Here is a 17,256-nt window from a genome sequence, read left to right as displayed (position 1 = left end):
CAGCTTTCCAGCGCTGGAGAGAACTCAAGGAGCGGAGGCCTGCGATCGGACGCCGAGGTTGCTTTGTTTCATCTCAATAGGTGAGTAACACCGTGTCTACAACAGCTAAAGTCTGCCTACACTGGATGCGATCAAACGACCATTAAAAACCATTTGAAATGTGTGTCAGCACGTCATAAATAGAACCCGGCAGCAGTTCTCTGTCGGGGATTTGTTGCACCGCGCCGCTCACGTCCGTAGACACTGTGTAACATTGGTTTTGCTTTGTTTCACAGAACTAATCATTACCTGGGTTGCGTACGCATATGTGGGGCGGAGCTATCAGAATAGGGGCAAGACCCTTTTGGGGTAGGGGCGTGTTTGTTTTGGTGATTTCAAATATCAACATTGGCTACCAGAAATCACTTACTCTGCCTTTAATGTTATTTTATTCAACTGTTTTTTTTTGTTAAATGGTAGAAATGAAGATCAACCAAGATTAATAAATGCTGTAAAAGTTGATTGTTAGTTTATGATATACCTAACGCATCAACTTATATTAACAAATGAATCCTTATTGTAAAGTTTTATCCAAGTAATGAATTATTTCCCTTACACTTTGACTACACGTGATTGTACACAGTTTTAAAAATATTTTTAAGTATACAAATAATTTATAATAGTGATTATAGTCTAGATTTTTTTATATGAATCATTAACTGATACATATTCACCACATGATGTTTTACAACCTGGACTGAACTTTTCCTTGTCATGATAACATTATGATTGGCCATTTCTGAAGTGTGTGCATTATTTTTTGTTGGTTGCAACATTCTTTTAATGTAAATTGTGTCACGTGGGCTCTCATTTCAAGACACTCAATACATTCTGTATCTTCTATATTTTTTGTGTAATTATAATGTATGTGATTTCATGCATATTTACTAACAATAGCACCACGTGCTCAGTTGATGCATTTCTTTCCACACCACTGGAGCTCAATCCACCAAAATAATGTTCTTTCTGTATCCTAAAATCTTAAGGTAAGTAAAAGGTAAGTAAAATAACTGATTCCAGCTCGAGGTACAAAATGCTAGACAAGCAAATCTGAGCCAAACTGGTTTGGTTAACTTCTTTTGGGGTTGACAGACTTGTTTTGTTTTTCCCAAAAACAAGTTAACACAACTTCACTACACAATTAGAGATAAAGAAGACATTTTCAAATAAGTTTCCAAAACAGAAAAAGTAACTTTCGCTCAGTCAGCACACAGTGCGTAATCTCAAAAATGCTTGATGTCTGAAGGCCTTACCCAGAATCATGGACATGGTCTTCATGAGGCTGATAACAGTCTGATTGTTGGAGGGCTGATCCGTGTGCGGGGACATTTCTCGGCTCCGGCGGCGAACGTAGATGAAGATGTGCGTGTAGACGGCCACCATGATGAAGAAGGCCATGAGGTTGAGGATGGCCCAGAACACTAGGAAGCTGCGGGAATACAGCGGCGCTACCGTGCAGCAGGTGGACGGGTCACAAACACAGTTCCAGCCCATGATGGGCACCAAACCCATGAAGACTGCCACCAACCAGATGGTGAGTATCAGCATCACCACACGCCGCCTGGTCATGGTGCTGTGGAGCTGCATGGTGAAGATGGTCTGATGGCGTTCCACTGCCACTGCCAGCAGGTTGACTACAGATGCGGTCAGGCTCATGTTGATCAAAGCTCCACGAATAAACCACTCTTTGATGGTCAAACCGATGGTCCACGGCCCCGTGTGGAACACAAGGTAGAGATACGAGATGCCGGCGAAGAGGTCCGCGGCCGCCATGTTCCCAAGTAAGTAATAAATGGGATAGTGGAACTGTCGGTTGATGATTATGGCCACTATGACCAATATATTTGCCAGAATAATAAAGACACAAATTGGGAGCCCGAGACCAACCACGATAAAGTCATGAGGGCGCCAGCTCGAGCTGATGGGCTTGCCAATCTTGTTGTAGAAGAAGGACACTGAATTGTTAAAAGCCTCACAGGTTGAATTAAATAACATTATTAGAGAAGTAGTTCATGTAAATCAGTTGAGCAGTTCAGTTAAGTTTGGCCTGCTGCTGTAATCCTGATGTGATCAGCTGCCATTGGAAATAATGCTTTTACATATATCACAAATGTGCCAGTGTTGCTGCTTACAAGAAGTGTCTTTTATTGTTTTCCAACCCTAAAACACAGGAAGACGCGAGGACAACAACATTACGTCCTTATAAGTCCAACAAGTTAATAGGTTCATCTTTAACAAGAAAGTAGAGGATATGATACCAATTAGTCTTTTAGACATCGTTAAGCTAGATTTGATTTCACCGCAAACGAAGTAATGAAGTTTAGCCTCCCGTTACTATTCTAACTGCATAGTTTATTGCTTAAACACGTGAGTTTGTGGAATAAAAGTGAAAAACAGAACGAGAAATGAAATTAGTTGTGGTTACTGTTACTTCTTATATTCAATGAGAACTGGACGCAACAAATCTACTCAGAAACACTAACTAAACTACAGTTTGGCTCGGTTGTCAGCACAAAACCAACAACAGTTACTTTCTTCTAAAATGACACTAGGACGAAAAAAACACTTACCGTTGCCAGAGCTTAAGAGCAAACACACATAACAGCAGCTTGCCCGTGTGTCAATGTTTTGGCGCTCGCCGGAAACACTTGTCTGGGTTTGGCGGAGCTCGTGGAGAAAGGGAAAGAAAGATGCCCTTGCTTGTACGCCTCCCTGAAACCTGATTTGATGAAATCACCGCCCGAGGATCCAATGAACGCGAGACTATTGTTCAAACCCGTTGGTGACATATTTAAAAAGTAAATATTTCAATTCACTTCCCAGAATCTGCTGCAGTGTATGGCAAGCCGTTTTCATATTTATTCCTTAAACCATGTGACAACCACTAGATTTCATGTCCGTTTCAATAGACAGTAATTATTCGTAACTATTAGAAAATCAGTGCTATTTAAGATTTTTTTTAAATAAAAGAATATACAATAATAGTTACTATACAATACTAACTTTTTAAGGGAATTATAAATAGACATTCTGACTATTCATTGCATATAATTAAAGGTGCAGTAGGAGATCTTAGCCTGATAGCACTGAAAGCAAACATCCCACCCTCCCAGCAATCGCCGTCCAAAGCCACTCCCACTGAACGCATATGCGCTCACAGACCAGAATACCAGAGACAACATTACTACAATGGGCTACATCAGCGGTTCCCAATTTCAGTCCTTGCATTTATTTATAGAGGTATATTATGTCACACTTCACACTTCTCTAGTAAGTTTCGTCTGTGTGTGAAGACGCTGCGTAGCGCAAATCCGTGAATGAATGTTCCGAAGTGAAGTAAACTTCAATGGATTTCCCCTGCTCAGGGAGTAGGGAGCAGGGAAACGCTGGGCTACATCATGTGTCATTCACCGGTGAGAAAACTTTATAGTACAGTTAGTAAAAGTACTACAATACTTGGAAGGAAGATCGGGTTGTTGATGTTTTTCTGTCATTCTCGCTCTGTCTGCACAGCGTGCGTGAACGCACTGATGACGTATCCAGTCTGCGCGAACTGGGTGCGCAGAGGTATGCAAATACATACGTTGACAGGCAGGTAGGAAAGCCAATTTAAATGCTCGGACCGAGCGTTTTGATTGGACGAACATTTCTTGGTCCTACGCCTTGCGCAGAATACATAAATACATTTAGACCACTTAACTTGATTGCTATCGGGATTTGAAGAGACTTTCAAACAGCATAACAAAAAAAAATTCTGAAGACAATCACCTATTGCACCTTTAACACAGGTAAGAAACTGGGAAAGATAGTGTCTCCTAATGAAAAGTTGGAAGTAAAAATGGGATTAAATACCGACGACAATTGGAATACACAGTCAAAAGTGAAAAGTTGATATCTTAACCACCGACCCTCGTGGAATTCAATAGCAAAAATGTAAAAAATTAAATGTTACTTGTTACAATTTGGATGGTGACTAATTTAATAGATATGCTTCTTGTCATCACTATTGGAGAAAATTATTATAGTTTTAATAAATGTATTAGCTTGCCATATGAGGTGAAAACATAACTAAAGCGGCAAAGAAGTTAATTTAAAAAATGTTTTTGTGATTAGGGCTTATTAAAGAGTTCACCACAAAATGTATTTTCATTTAGATTTATTTGTACATGGCAGATAAATTTAGCAGATTGTCCTGCTTTGTTGCATACAAATAAAATGGATGTTTAGACTGTCTGGCTCTGAAATAATCATATAACCATTAAAGTATCATAAACATACCATAAAAATATTACAAAAGTATCACAATAGTCAGTATGACCCATGCACTATATTCAGTCTAACAAAACCATATTTTATGCAAAAAACAGACTACTCAAATTAAATTTGAGCTACAATTAGAAATGGATGTTGGCAATGACTGACAAAAAGGGTCTCAGGAGAATGTTAACTGCTTTTTGTAACAAAGGTTACTATTTTTAATTGTGACATATTATAATCATTGAGTTCAGTATGCAGCCTCCTCAAGAATCAGGGATTTTCTCAAGGAGAATTTGTTTATTGATGTCACTAATGTTGGGATAATTCAACACAATGAGCATTTTGATGTGGTTGTACAATTTAGTACAGACTGTAAAACATGGCAGGCTACACTTCTGGGTAATTATGTTGGATGTTTAGTTAAACAGCACACAGGAAAGACTTAAACTGAAGATCTCATAAAAGGCATTAATATCTAATACATGGAAGAAATATGTAAAAGTTGAACTTATAATTTAACATTTGGAAGAAAACTTTGCATATACCTATAAATATTTCCTAACATAATGATTCATACAACATACATTTTCTCCCTCGCCCATGTGAGACAGTTTACTGAACAGATTTCAAACCAAACAGGGAGTTTTTTTATATTTATTTTACTTCATTTAAGACAAACCAGACTAAATGAAGTAGTTATTTTGTCAGTGAAAACCAGAAACCTTGATAGAGCTAATAACTCAAAATAATTTCTTCATTGCATCAAAGGCAATCATTGATTGTGTTTTATTATGTCTTTATCCAGAACGAAGTCCCATATGAGTTTGTTGACTTTCTCAGGTTGATCTTGCTGAACCCAGTGGCTACATTCGGGAATAGTGTGAATGACAACCGGACCCCTTACATAAGGCCGTGTACCACCAGACATGCCCTCAACCAGTATATTGTCTGCCTCACCCCAAATTAACATGCAGGCCACACTGACATCCTGATCCTTGTACAGAGTGTTACTGTAGAAAGAGAAGTGCATAATAACCACCTAAAGCAATATACCACCAATGACCAAGTAGTTCAGAGGGCCTATGAGCCCCCCGGGCTGGGACAGCCGGTATAGGTACCCCTCCAGCTGGGTCTCAGTTACATCTGTAATTAATCTCTGTAATTACATTTATAATTACTGTTGACCCATCCCTTACACCTTAACCCACCCTTAAACCTACCCATACCACCAAACCTGTCCCTAACCTTACCCGTATCCCACCTCAATAGCAGCAAAAGTCTTTTGCAATACAATATGAACACAATAAGTACATTGTACTTTTTTTAATGTAAGTACATAATAGTTAAGGCCACTTAATATAAAGTGGGACCGATAATTCTGTGTATGAATTATATGTAGGCCTATGTATGTAGAGGATGATAATCAATATTAGAGTGCCACACTCAAGCTGAATTATGCAAGGACACTAGACCTCTGCCAAGTGTGTTCTGCATGTGTTGAACTGAAAGTAGAACTGCTATTAGCAGTTAATCATTGGTTAAACATATAACCTCCGGTACGACCCAGAATCTGCCCAACCTAAATTTATGGCCAGGGGCCGCTACTATACATTTGTGATATAGTCAAAAGTACCCAGTTAATCGATGGTGTCTCTGATGTCTCCACAGCCACGCAGATCTAGCGCCACCGTGTGGTAATGACTACTGAATTCCTGTAATTGGTAACGCCAGGAGCAGTGTTGGGGAAAGTTACTAATGCATTACAATATTGCGTTACTCCATAAAAAAGTAACTAATTACGTTACTTAGTTACTTTTTATGGAAAGTAATGTGTTACGTTACTTTTGCGTTACTTTAAAATCTGGACAGGGCTCAAAGTTATATTTTTTGGCAAATATAAAAGCCTTTTCACACCAAAAGTGAAATGACTAAGCCTCAGGCTGAAGGGAAAGTACATTTACGTCCGTACAGAAGAATGCAGAAGAAGACATTTCAACACACTTCAGCAATAAAAAAAGACCCACAAATGTTTGTCTAGAGTAACTTTTGCTTATTAGTATGATTGAACTGGATCATCGAAGGTCAGAAGCAAAGACATTGGTTAATAGAATGGGATTAAATACATAAAGGATATTTGTGTTGTTTAACATTTAATTATTGCAGGTTTACGTCATATTCTGAGTTGCATTATTTTTATTCATTTTGAGGAATACTGAATCTGTGTGGGGGTTTTTTTGTGAGTGAGATGAATTAATGCATATTCATATTTATTTTAGAGCTACAGTAACATCTTCTGATTTCTCTCAACAAGGGGACAGGAGAGCCGTCAATCAATAAATTGGTGAAAAAAGTAACTTGCGTTACTTATTTGAAAAAGTAACTCAGATATTCTCTTGTAAATTAAAAAGTAATGCGTTACTTTACTAGTTACTTGAAAAAAAGTAATCTGATTACGTAACTCGCGTTACTTGTAATGCGTTACCCCCAACACTGGCCAGGAGTACTTGCAGGTCATATATTTTATATAAATATAAAACAATATAATATAATATATCCAAATTGCAACAACATTCTGATATAATATAATAAAAGAATAATCAGTAACAATATTTCTGAAACGTCTGAATGCGTTCACAAAACAATACGCAGAACGCTTTACGAAACTTACTGCATCAGATCTTCAATACAAAATAAGCAGAGAGAATTATTAAAGGAGGAAGTAATCAGTTTTCGGGAGAAACCATGAAGAAACAGCATTAGAGGCTTTCTGTGGTCTCCTTATGTTACATAATGAAACCTCAAGCCTGAGCTGTGAAGGGTAAAAAAGACCAAGAAAAAGATGTCACAAAACGAAGTCAAATCATTGGAGGTACTGACCAATATAAAACAATATAATATAATATATCCAAATTGCAACAACATTCTGATATAATATAATAAAAGAATAATCAGTAACAATATTTCTGAAACGTCTGAATGCGTTCACAAAACAATACGCTGAACGCTGAACGCTTTACAAAACTTGCTGCATCAGATCTACAATACAAAATAAGCAGAGAGAATTATTAAAGGAGGAAGTAATCAGTTTTCGGGAGAAACCATGAAGAAACAGCATTAGAGGTTTTCTGTGGTCTCCTTATGTTACATAATGAAACCTCAAGCCTGAGCTGTGAAGGGTAAAAAAGACCAAGAAAAAGATGTCACAAAACGAAGTCAAATCATTGGAGGTACTGACCGACTAAATAAATAAAACTTGTGAATACCTCGCCACTCTTTTCAATTCCTATTCTACCTATTTTAAATGAAATGAATATCAAACATTCTAAGTCGTGCATGTTTCTCAAATCTTTCCACATGGTGTAATAATGACACAATGTATTTAATTATATAGTAAAATGTATTATTTTGAGACTAAGCCCCACTTTCGATAATGATAAAAAAAATCATGGGTGTTATTTTCCAAAAATTGTTTAACCCTACAATACCATGCCCAACAGACCTAAGAACTAAAAACAGTAAACCGTAAAAACAGCATTAATGGTATGACCCATTTCAGGGGCGGCCAAAAGTACAATTTAAAATCAGTCAGAGCTGTAGAAATTAATCTTCATATTTACAAGTAATGCTTCACAAAAAATGCTTTTTATGACCCCTTACTTGTTAAATGTCTTTATGGGGGATCGAGTCTTGTAGATAGATAGATTTTTTTCATGAAAATAAGAAAATATAAAGATTTTTTCGGCGCTTTATTTAAATCGTACTATTTCATCACATGCTTGTATTGCACCGCTAACACCGATCATCACACAGCAAACGGAGGAGATCAGCGCTGAGCGGTTTTCGGTGATCTTTCGCACGTGTGACAGCAGGTCCTCACGTCCTGTGCGTCCTCCGCGCGCATGACGTCAGCGACGTCTCGAGCTGTTTGTTCTGGGTTGTGGGAGAGAGAAAGAGCCCGCGCGCCTTCACAACAAAATAACGGAGGTAAATAAACAAGCAGCCTTTACGCTTGTGCAAAGCGTTTAGCTCTTTTTAAAGGTACCAGCATGTGTGGCGTCGTTTTGTGCAACGGTCAAGCGCGCTAATCAGCGCTGAAATGATTGTCTGGTGAAAGCGGCCTGTGCGTCGCTGAGTGCTAACGCTAGCAGCTAGGAGAGACAACCCCATTCATGATAACGGGTCAGTTTGGATGTCATTTCGTTCTTGGGCTGGTTGCCTTTGCGTTTTAGCGACGAATTACCCCCTGTACATCAAAGAGAGCGGGTAACGTAGGGCTCTGAGGTTGTTTATTAGCATTAGGCCGTTTGCTGTCCAGTGCTAGCACAGAATCGCATCCCTGCTCTGCGCAGCGCGAAAATCTCACGTTTCGCTGTGCGGGAATGCTGGAGGATTTGGCGTAAAATTGAACGAGAATGCACGTACACGTTACGCACGGTCAGATTAGTCGGGTTCATGTGATCCGCGCTCGCTTCAAGCGTCTGACATTGACAGATGTGTATTAATCGCGGGCCGCGCTTGTTTGACGCTTTGGGGTGAGAGTGTTGTTTTGATTGCACGCATACACACTGATACATACACGACGCCGGACGAGTCCGTGTCATACACCGTTAGCATTGATAGCGGGTCCCGCTTTTAATGCCTGTCACAGTGTCGCAACCGCATTACGTTAACTCAACAAATGTTTTGAATGAACATGAACTCGTTTAATGGGACTATAATGGTGTGGCCCTCGGTGTTTTAGCGACTTTGAGCAGAAGGACTCATCTGAGCTGCCCGCAGTCGCCATTTTGTGTTGCTCCTCCGAGTAACGGAGAAACACACAACCTTTACATTTTGATTAAAAAAGGTGCGCGAGTCAGTACGTTAGTCATGTTTGAGTTGTATCTTTCCGCATTTATTAAAGTTACTATTTCGTACATTTTAAAGTGTGTTTTGTGAAAACGGCATCAGTTTGGAGCTCGTGGTCTCAGCAGTGTTATTAGCCTCGCAGCGCTTTCAGGTTGCGCTCAGATTTACTCTTGAGTAAATCCTCCGCTTTTGCAGCAGAAATATCAGATATATCTACTTATGGACAGGTTTAGACGTTCAGTATATTCAGTGCATTCAGTAAACGCTGTTAGTTATTCACCTGAACTTGTGAGCGAAGCAAATCTTCGCGTTGTGTGTTTATCTGACATGGACGTGTGATTGACAGCTGTTGAGTGACTGACAGGTTTCCCAGTGTTAAGTGATTTGTTTTTGTGTTCAGCTGTGAGTTTAGTCGTTAACCATATTTGCTTGCTTATTAAATATCTTTATGTTCGAGCTGAATTGGTGGTCAGGTTCAGCTTGTGACTGTGAAATTGTATTAAGGTAGGCAAATGGGGTTTATTGTATTGCAGATAACTTTGTGATTGACAGCTTTTCCCGTGTGCTTTGTCAAAGGGTTTTTAGAGGGTTATTATTAGAGAATTGAAATGTTACAATGGCTTTTAAAACTCAACCCAGGTGAGTACAGTAAGTCGTTTCTTTTGTGTAGATAGTTTTAAGCAGTCCTGCCTGGATTTTGCGATCTTTTGTGATTTTTTTGCAGTCAAAACTGACTGGTTTTGAAGCAGTAATTTCCAGAATTGAGGAAAATGAACCTTTTTTTAAAAATAATTGATACCACGTTTTCCATATTATGTGTAACATTGTATGTACAATAGTCATACGTGACAGTAAAAATGCAGAAATCTTGATTATTTTTGTCTTTCTAAATTCTAACAAATTTTTTACACGATTTTATTAGTTATTTTTGATCTTTTGTTTTTATTAAAATGAGAACATATAAGCAATTCATAAACGATAAATAGGGCTGGGCTAAAATGGCCAAAAATATTATCACAAATATTTTTTTTTTCCATTTTGTACTATTAATATTTTATCATGATATTCATGTACCATTAATGGGAGGGAAATGCTTTGCGCATGTTTGTTAGCCCTTGAGAATACATGTAATCATAACTCCAAGGAGTAAGTTACCTTTTAATTTAGAGCCCCGAAATGCATTTTATTTTTTCCTAAATTCTATTTTATTTAGCCTAGTTGTTTTTTTTTATTCTGTTTCATGATTAATACTAATTGATCAATTTATCATTAATACAAATTAAGTTTAATCAATCTCTTAAGATGAAATCAAATGAAAATATATCAATTGACAACAAAACATCGCATTTTTATTTTTTGTCTTAAGATGCTGCACAACAGAGCTGTATAAAAACATGGATGAAAAATATTTTGTTTGTATGATATTCCTTATTGTTATTACTTTGAGGAGTGTATTTCAGTATACAATAGTAATATTTCTGTATTACACAGTACTTTTTTTCTCAAATGAAATGACTCCTAGCAGCTCTGGAGATGAAGTTTGTGTGAACTGTCCTCATATTGAGGAGCAGATGCTGAAACGCTGTGAGCATCATATGTGTTTGAGTTTGTGTATTGATGAAACCACGCCACTCATTCACACACAGACACGCAGAACATGCAAAATTATTAGCCACATGCACTGACTGGCTGCAGTAACATTTATTTTCCGCCAAGCCCTAGGTCAAAAGATACAAAATAAATAGTGCTTTAACTTTTTTTAGTGTTCAGTTCCAGAATACTAAAGAAATTGAATAATCAAATGTAAAATAAAACGCATGCTAGTCCTCGCTGTATGAATTAGGAATACGGATTCTTCTTAAAACTACTAGTTAGGTCAAGAGCAGTGAGTGATTTAACCTTGTCTTTTGTTAGTTGGTTAAAGTTGGTATGAATCTGGAGTTGTGGAAAACTGCAGGGACTGATCAACTTAGCTTCTTTTATTAGTATTGACGAGTTCAATGTAAAGAATCAAAACATGTTGACTGACAAGTTAAAGCAGCTTTGCATTGTTAAAGGAATACTTCACCTAAAAATGAAAATTAGCTGAAAATGTACTCACCCCATCTGAGATGAGTTTGTTTCTTCATCTGACCAGATTTGGAGAAATTTACTGTTACATCATTTGATCCTCAGCAGTGAATGGGTGCCGTCAGAATAAGAGTCCAAACAGCTGATAAAAACATCACAATAATCCACACAACCCCAGTCCATCAGTTATGTCTTGTGAAGAGAAAAGTTGCGTGTTTGTAAGAAACAAATCTATCATACTTCAAACACGTGCTTCTGGCTAAAATATCCATAATGCATAATATTGCTGCTTTCAGTGGAAAAGTCATCTTGTCTGAATCAGGAGAGAATTATGCACAGATCAAGCCCCGTTTTACAAGTCAAAACCGTTGTAAACAAATTTGACTGATTTTGATGTGAGAGGAAAACAGGGAAGGACTTTTTTTATGCTGGATTATGGATTGGTATTTTAGTCAGAAGCAGTGGTTTAAAGTTAAAATGATGGTATTGTTTCTTACAAACACACAGCTTTTCAATTCACAAGATGTTAATTGGTGGACTGGAGTCACATGGTTTAGGCCTACTTATTTAGGCCTAGGTATTACTATAAATTTTTTAAATAATCGTGTTTAAAGTGCAAAAGTCCCTCCTGAAAAACTACATTACCCACGATGCTGTAAAGAGAATTTTACCAATTGCAAATTGCTTCAAGCCAGCACTGAGCTCTGCCCACTCCCTTGAAGCACTGCAAATGACACAATCGAGTCGATTCTCAAAACACTTAAATATTTGAATATGCAGATTTCAAGTGATTTGTCAAATATTGTTTCTATATATACAATCAACATCTTAAAATTGATAGTTTTATATTTTGCCATCGTTTTTAATGCATCGTTTAACATAGTTTTTAGTAGGGTTGGGTATCGTTTTTTTTTTGTTTTTTTTTCTCGATACCGGTGACAAATCGATACTTTTAAAACTGTTCTGGGGCCTAAACTGATACTTATTAAAAATAAATAAATAAAAATTCCCCCAAAAATGATGGACTGTCCATTAGCACTATAAACACATGTTTCATTCATACTGGACGCCAGAGGGCGCCCTCGCACAGAAAATCCACATATCCAGTCACAGAAGTAGTGGAACTCATGACCCTCCAGGAAATCCCTAATATGGACAAAGACATGGCTATTATAGATGTAACTGAGTAAACGGAACATATAAACTTTTTGAATGATAAAACAAAGACAATAAACACTCGACTGCGACAATATAATTTATCTGTGTTATTCAAGCCATCTCTAGTATTTTCATAATAAAGTATAATTATAATCCATTGCTAATCGATGTATTTTTTAAAAAGTAACCTATGGAATATATTTTCTGCCTCATTCTGCGACAAGAAGCCACATCAGATCACAAAAGGAAGCATTTGACTGGTGTTGTGGAGTAAAAAGGTTCTCTTTTGTTGGACAACAAGTTTAGAAATGTGAAAACAAGGGAAGTTTAGCTTTAGGCATTTTAATTTAAGCATGTTTAGCTTGGTTAACAGAAGCTGCTGTCATCAGAGCAAGTGTAATTCAGTGTTTCCCCTGCCATTATATTAGGGGGGCGGCCCGCCCCCCCAACGGCACCCATCAAAATAAATGTTCGGTTTAACTTGAGGGCATTGGCAGAAATATATTACTGTTGTTGAGTAGAATGTTCGTAACAGACTGCTACTACTACTACTAAAATGATTAAACCTTATTTTTAAGGAATAAGCATTCAATATTTCTTCAATGTTTTAATTGTAATATTAAATTACCTTTACTTTCCAAAAAAATTAATTTGTTTAATTTTCATTAATTAAAAGATAGATTAAATGAATGTTTTATGCCTTAAAACAAAATGTAAATACACAACACAGAATTTCTGAGCAAAAAAATCATAAGGCTATTGTAAGAATAAATAAAACTTGTTTTATGCTTTCAAATTAGACATGCTAAAACAGAATTTGGTTACAATAAAACAGGGTTGGACAAATAAAACATTTCATAGGGCCCTAAACGTAATATTTGTTAAACTTTTAATAAATGATGTTAAATTGTTTAAGTTTCATGATTTTAATTAATTAGACATGCTTTTTGATTAATAAAATGTAATTTAACCATTAAAAAGGAGTCCAGAAAAAACCCCCCCAAAAAATGGAATCTACTGAACTGAAGTCGCAGGCACGCAGAGATAACGAAAAGCAAGCCGATAGAGTTTTAGAAAGCGCCTGGACATCCCGCACCACCACCAAAGTGGGTGTTTGTTAGAGGAACAGACGGCGCGGACGGGATCGCAGCGCCGGCAGGTTGTAGTGAATGACGTGATTGACACATTTGCTGGCTTTGGCCAGCCTCTAAGCCAGTGGTTCTCAACCTTTTTTTCCACCGGGCTGCACTACGGTCCAAGTGCAAGTCTCGCAGGCCGCACTCATATCGTTTACATATTAGTCTACGTCAGCAATACAAACCAACCTGATTTATAATATTATAGCCTAAATATTATGATATTTAATCGATTACATTATATAATAAATAAATAATTCTACTCCCCATAAATAACACTCAATTTTGTGAAATTCGGCTCGAAAGGAGTAACAGCACCATCATAGGCGGAGTTTCACTTTTATGCGTGGGGGGGGCACCCACTGGCAGACGAGCCATGAGCACTTTTTTATATGTTCTACATTTCATGTATTTATGTAACACATATTCTACATTAAAACATTAATTTAGAATGAACAATAACTGCTGTACAAAGAGTAAAAAATAAATAAATAAAACATTCCTAATGCAGAAAAACCGCCTCTCTTTCCGAATTGCGCAGATGACCACTATCTTTCTTTCATCTCTTCTGGTAAATTTTCAGTCAAATCGTTTTCTGTGTGCTAGATCAGAGCTAGAGCCCTGCATTTCAGCCTGGGCCCGACGGGCCCCGATGTTTTTATGCCCCTCGGGCTGGGCTTCGGGACAATTTTCACGTCATAGTTCAGACGCGGGCAGGGCGTGTTTTAGGCTTCTCATTATTTGTATATTTTAGACATCCGTCAAGTCAAGTCAAGTCACCTTTATTTATATAGCGCTTTTAACAATACAGATTGTGACAAAGCAACTGAACAGCATTAATTAGGAAAATAGTGTCAATAATGCAAAATGACAATAGTAAACACTCATTTTTCAGTTAAAGACAGTTCATCATTGAATTCAGTGATGTCAACATCCAGCTCAGTACAGTTTAAATAATATCTTTGCAATCATGTCAACGATAACGCTGGAAATGAAGTGTCCCCAACTAAGCAAGCCAGAGGCGACAGCGGCAAGGAACCAAAACTCCATCAGTGACAGAATGGAGAAAAAAAAAGTAATTACCATAAATGCGTCAGGGGGAAACGGTAAGGAGATTTTTAATTATTTATATAATTTATATTTTAATAAACTAGTGTTTTCTGAGTCGGTGTCGCAAGGATGAAGTTGTCAATCCTGACTCGCCATCTCTTCATTAGACGCGCCTTTAGAGAGAAGTGCATCTTTACGGATTTTAGTCAAGTCGTGATGATTTGAGAAGGCTAAATTGATCAAACATATGCTCACTGTCTGCCGCTGGCCACTTGGTCGTTACTTTAAATGCGTAACGATAATTAGGCTATGTGAGTACTGCTTATGTCTGAAAATAATATATGGAAAACAAACTTATTTTACATAAAACATTAGGCTATAGCTTATATTTATTTAGTAAATTTTTGTAATTAATGTAAAAACTAAAATTAATTGTAAAACTGAAAGTAATTTTTTAAAATTGTGTTGAGCATGGTGGGCCGCATTTGAATTCATGCGGCCCGCGGGCTGAGAACCACTGCTCTAAGCTAACGCCTACGTGCCTGTATTGAATATGATTACGCATCGCTCCAGTAGTTATTGTAAGACAATTTGACATTACACAGTTTACACACAACTTTTCCGTTTCCTTCTAATTCAAAATAATCCCACACCTTGCTCGTCTTTCGCATGGTCATTTTTGAACTCGCTGCAACTGACACGAAGAAAATGCATGTGTGGTCTGAGGTAAAAATTTAGTTTCCACCCAGATAAACTTTTACAAATAATGTATTATTTTTCAAATGTTGTTTTAACTTATTTAAAATGTTTTAAATGCAATGTTGAAATGATGGTAATTTGAATGATAAAATCATGTTTTTTTTTCTGTCGCGTAATCGACTACTGTTTTCAGTGTCGACTAGTAGGAGCTGTACCGTTTAGTCGACTAGACCCGCACATCCCTAGTGCAAACAACATGAACACTTGCGTTACTACAAAGATTTGTTGGATTTGTATTATTAGAGCTTTCCGGCTTGAGTTCATGTGCATTTTCTCAGTCGAGAAATTATTTTTCACGTGCGATGATGATGATGCTTACGTCTGTTTCGGAGAACCAGAGGACAAATATTTTAATCGATCGCTCAGGCATGGCACCAAAATCTGCGTTCTGATTCGGTTCTAGTACATACCGGTTACATGGGTACCAGTGCCATATTGGTACCAGATTTCAGTACCCAACCCTAGTTTTTAGTGAGTTCAGTCTTGTACCTTTGTCTTTTTTCAGCTACTTTTTTGCTGAAAATAAAAGTTGTAATGTTGTGATACAACTTGTAGCTGCTTGGTTTACATCATGGCTTATAGCGCTTTAATGAAGACTTTTTTTTTAATCCCTATGGGGGAAAATTAATGGACAAAAACTTATGGAACCAGCGATGCTGAAAAGTGGGTGGGTACTAATGCACTCTATTGACTGACTTGATTACTTAAGTGTAACTAACACACAGGGACTGTAACCTCTGTAACTTTCATACTCTATGTACACAGTCCTCAGGCAGCATAAAGTGCACAGAAATAAAAGGGCAGAGGTCAGGCCAGATGCTGGAGGTTACACACAATCAGTGTTAGATACGTGTCCTAATGTACGCTTAACTCTAGGTCAGTGTCTTCAGACCACTTGTTTGCTGTTTGGTTGTAACTACACAGGTAGAGCTGCACGATTCTGGATAATTTGGGAATCACAATTTTTTTTGTTTCAAATAGAGATCACGATTCTCCCACGATTCTGAACTAAACAAAATAATGTGTGGCAAAATATTATTGCTGCAGTCTATTTAAAAGTGTTTAATTAATTTGAATGAATTATTAAACATTTTAATATACACTACCAGTCAAAAGATTTTGAACAGTAAGATTTTTAATGTTTTTTAAAGAATTCTCTTCTGCTCACCAAGCCTGCATTTATTTGATGCAAAAGCAGTAATACTGTGAAATATTTTTACTATTTAAAATAACTGCTTTCTATGTGAATATATTTTAAAATGTAATTTATTTCTGTGATCAAAGCTGAATTTTCAGCATCATTACTCCAGTCTTCAGAGTCACCTGATCTTCAGAAATCATTCTAATATGCTGATTTGCTATTCAAGAAACATTTTATTATTATTATCAATATTTAAAACACTTGAGTAAATTTTTTCAAGATTCTTTGATGAATAGAAAGATCAGCATTCATCTGAAATAAAAAGCTTTTGTAACATTATACACTCTACCATTCAAAAGCTTGGAGTCAGTATTTTTTTGGGGGGAGGGGGATTATATAAATTAATACTTTTATTTAGCAAGGATCCTGTAAATTTATCAAAAGGGATGATAAAGACATTTATAATGTTACAAAAGATTTCTATTTCAGATAAATGTTGCTTTAAAAAGAAGAGACTTCTTTAAAAAAAAAAACATAAAATATTACGGTTCAAATACACTACCAGTCAAATGTTTAAGTATTTAAAATATAATATATTTAATACACCAATTTAATATTAAAATTATGAAAAAGTTGTTTGAATCAATGATTCAACGAATCACTCATAAACCTACTGGATGAATCAGTGTTTTTGAATGATTCTCTTGAATAAATGATTCATTCAATTATACATTTAAGTCACTTTTCGCCACCTAATGGCGAAACAATGCAGTCGACACAAACGTTGTGTGGCAGTTA

General features: G+C 36.9%; 1 protein-coding gene and 1 pseudogene across 1 annotated transcript; both read right to left on the bottom strand.

The window, feature by feature from the left end:
• Positions 1 to 1,242: 1,242 nt before the first annotated feature.
• Positions 1,243 to 13,609, bottom strand: LOC107567226 (lysophosphatidic acid receptor 1 pseudogene; annotated as a pseudogene).
• Positions 5,069 to 7,463, bottom strand: LOC107567225 (epoxide hydrolase 3-like; the record flags this gene model as incomplete). The annotated part of the gene is given in 4 exon segments (XM_016252865.1): positions 5,069 to 5,306; positions 5,343 to 5,439; positions 5,963 to 6,032; positions 7,379 to 7,463. Coding segments are annotated over 4 exon segments (490 nt in total), but the record flags the coding sequence as incomplete, so codon positions are not given.
• Positions 13,610 to 17,256: the final 3,647 nt, after the last annotated feature.

This window comes from Sinocyclocheilus grahami, unplaced genomic scaffold, assembly GCF_001515645.1.
Source record: "Sinocyclocheilus grahami isolate Dianchi unplaced genomic scaffold, SAMN03320097.WGS_v1.1 scaffold1136.1, whole genome shotgun sequence".
In the NCBI taxonomy this organism is placed as follows: domain Eukaryota; kingdom Metazoa; phylum Chordata; class Actinopteri; order Cypriniformes; family Cyprinidae; genus Sinocyclocheilus; species Sinocyclocheilus grahami.
This window is presented reverse-complemented; position numbering and strand designations above follow the sequence as displayed.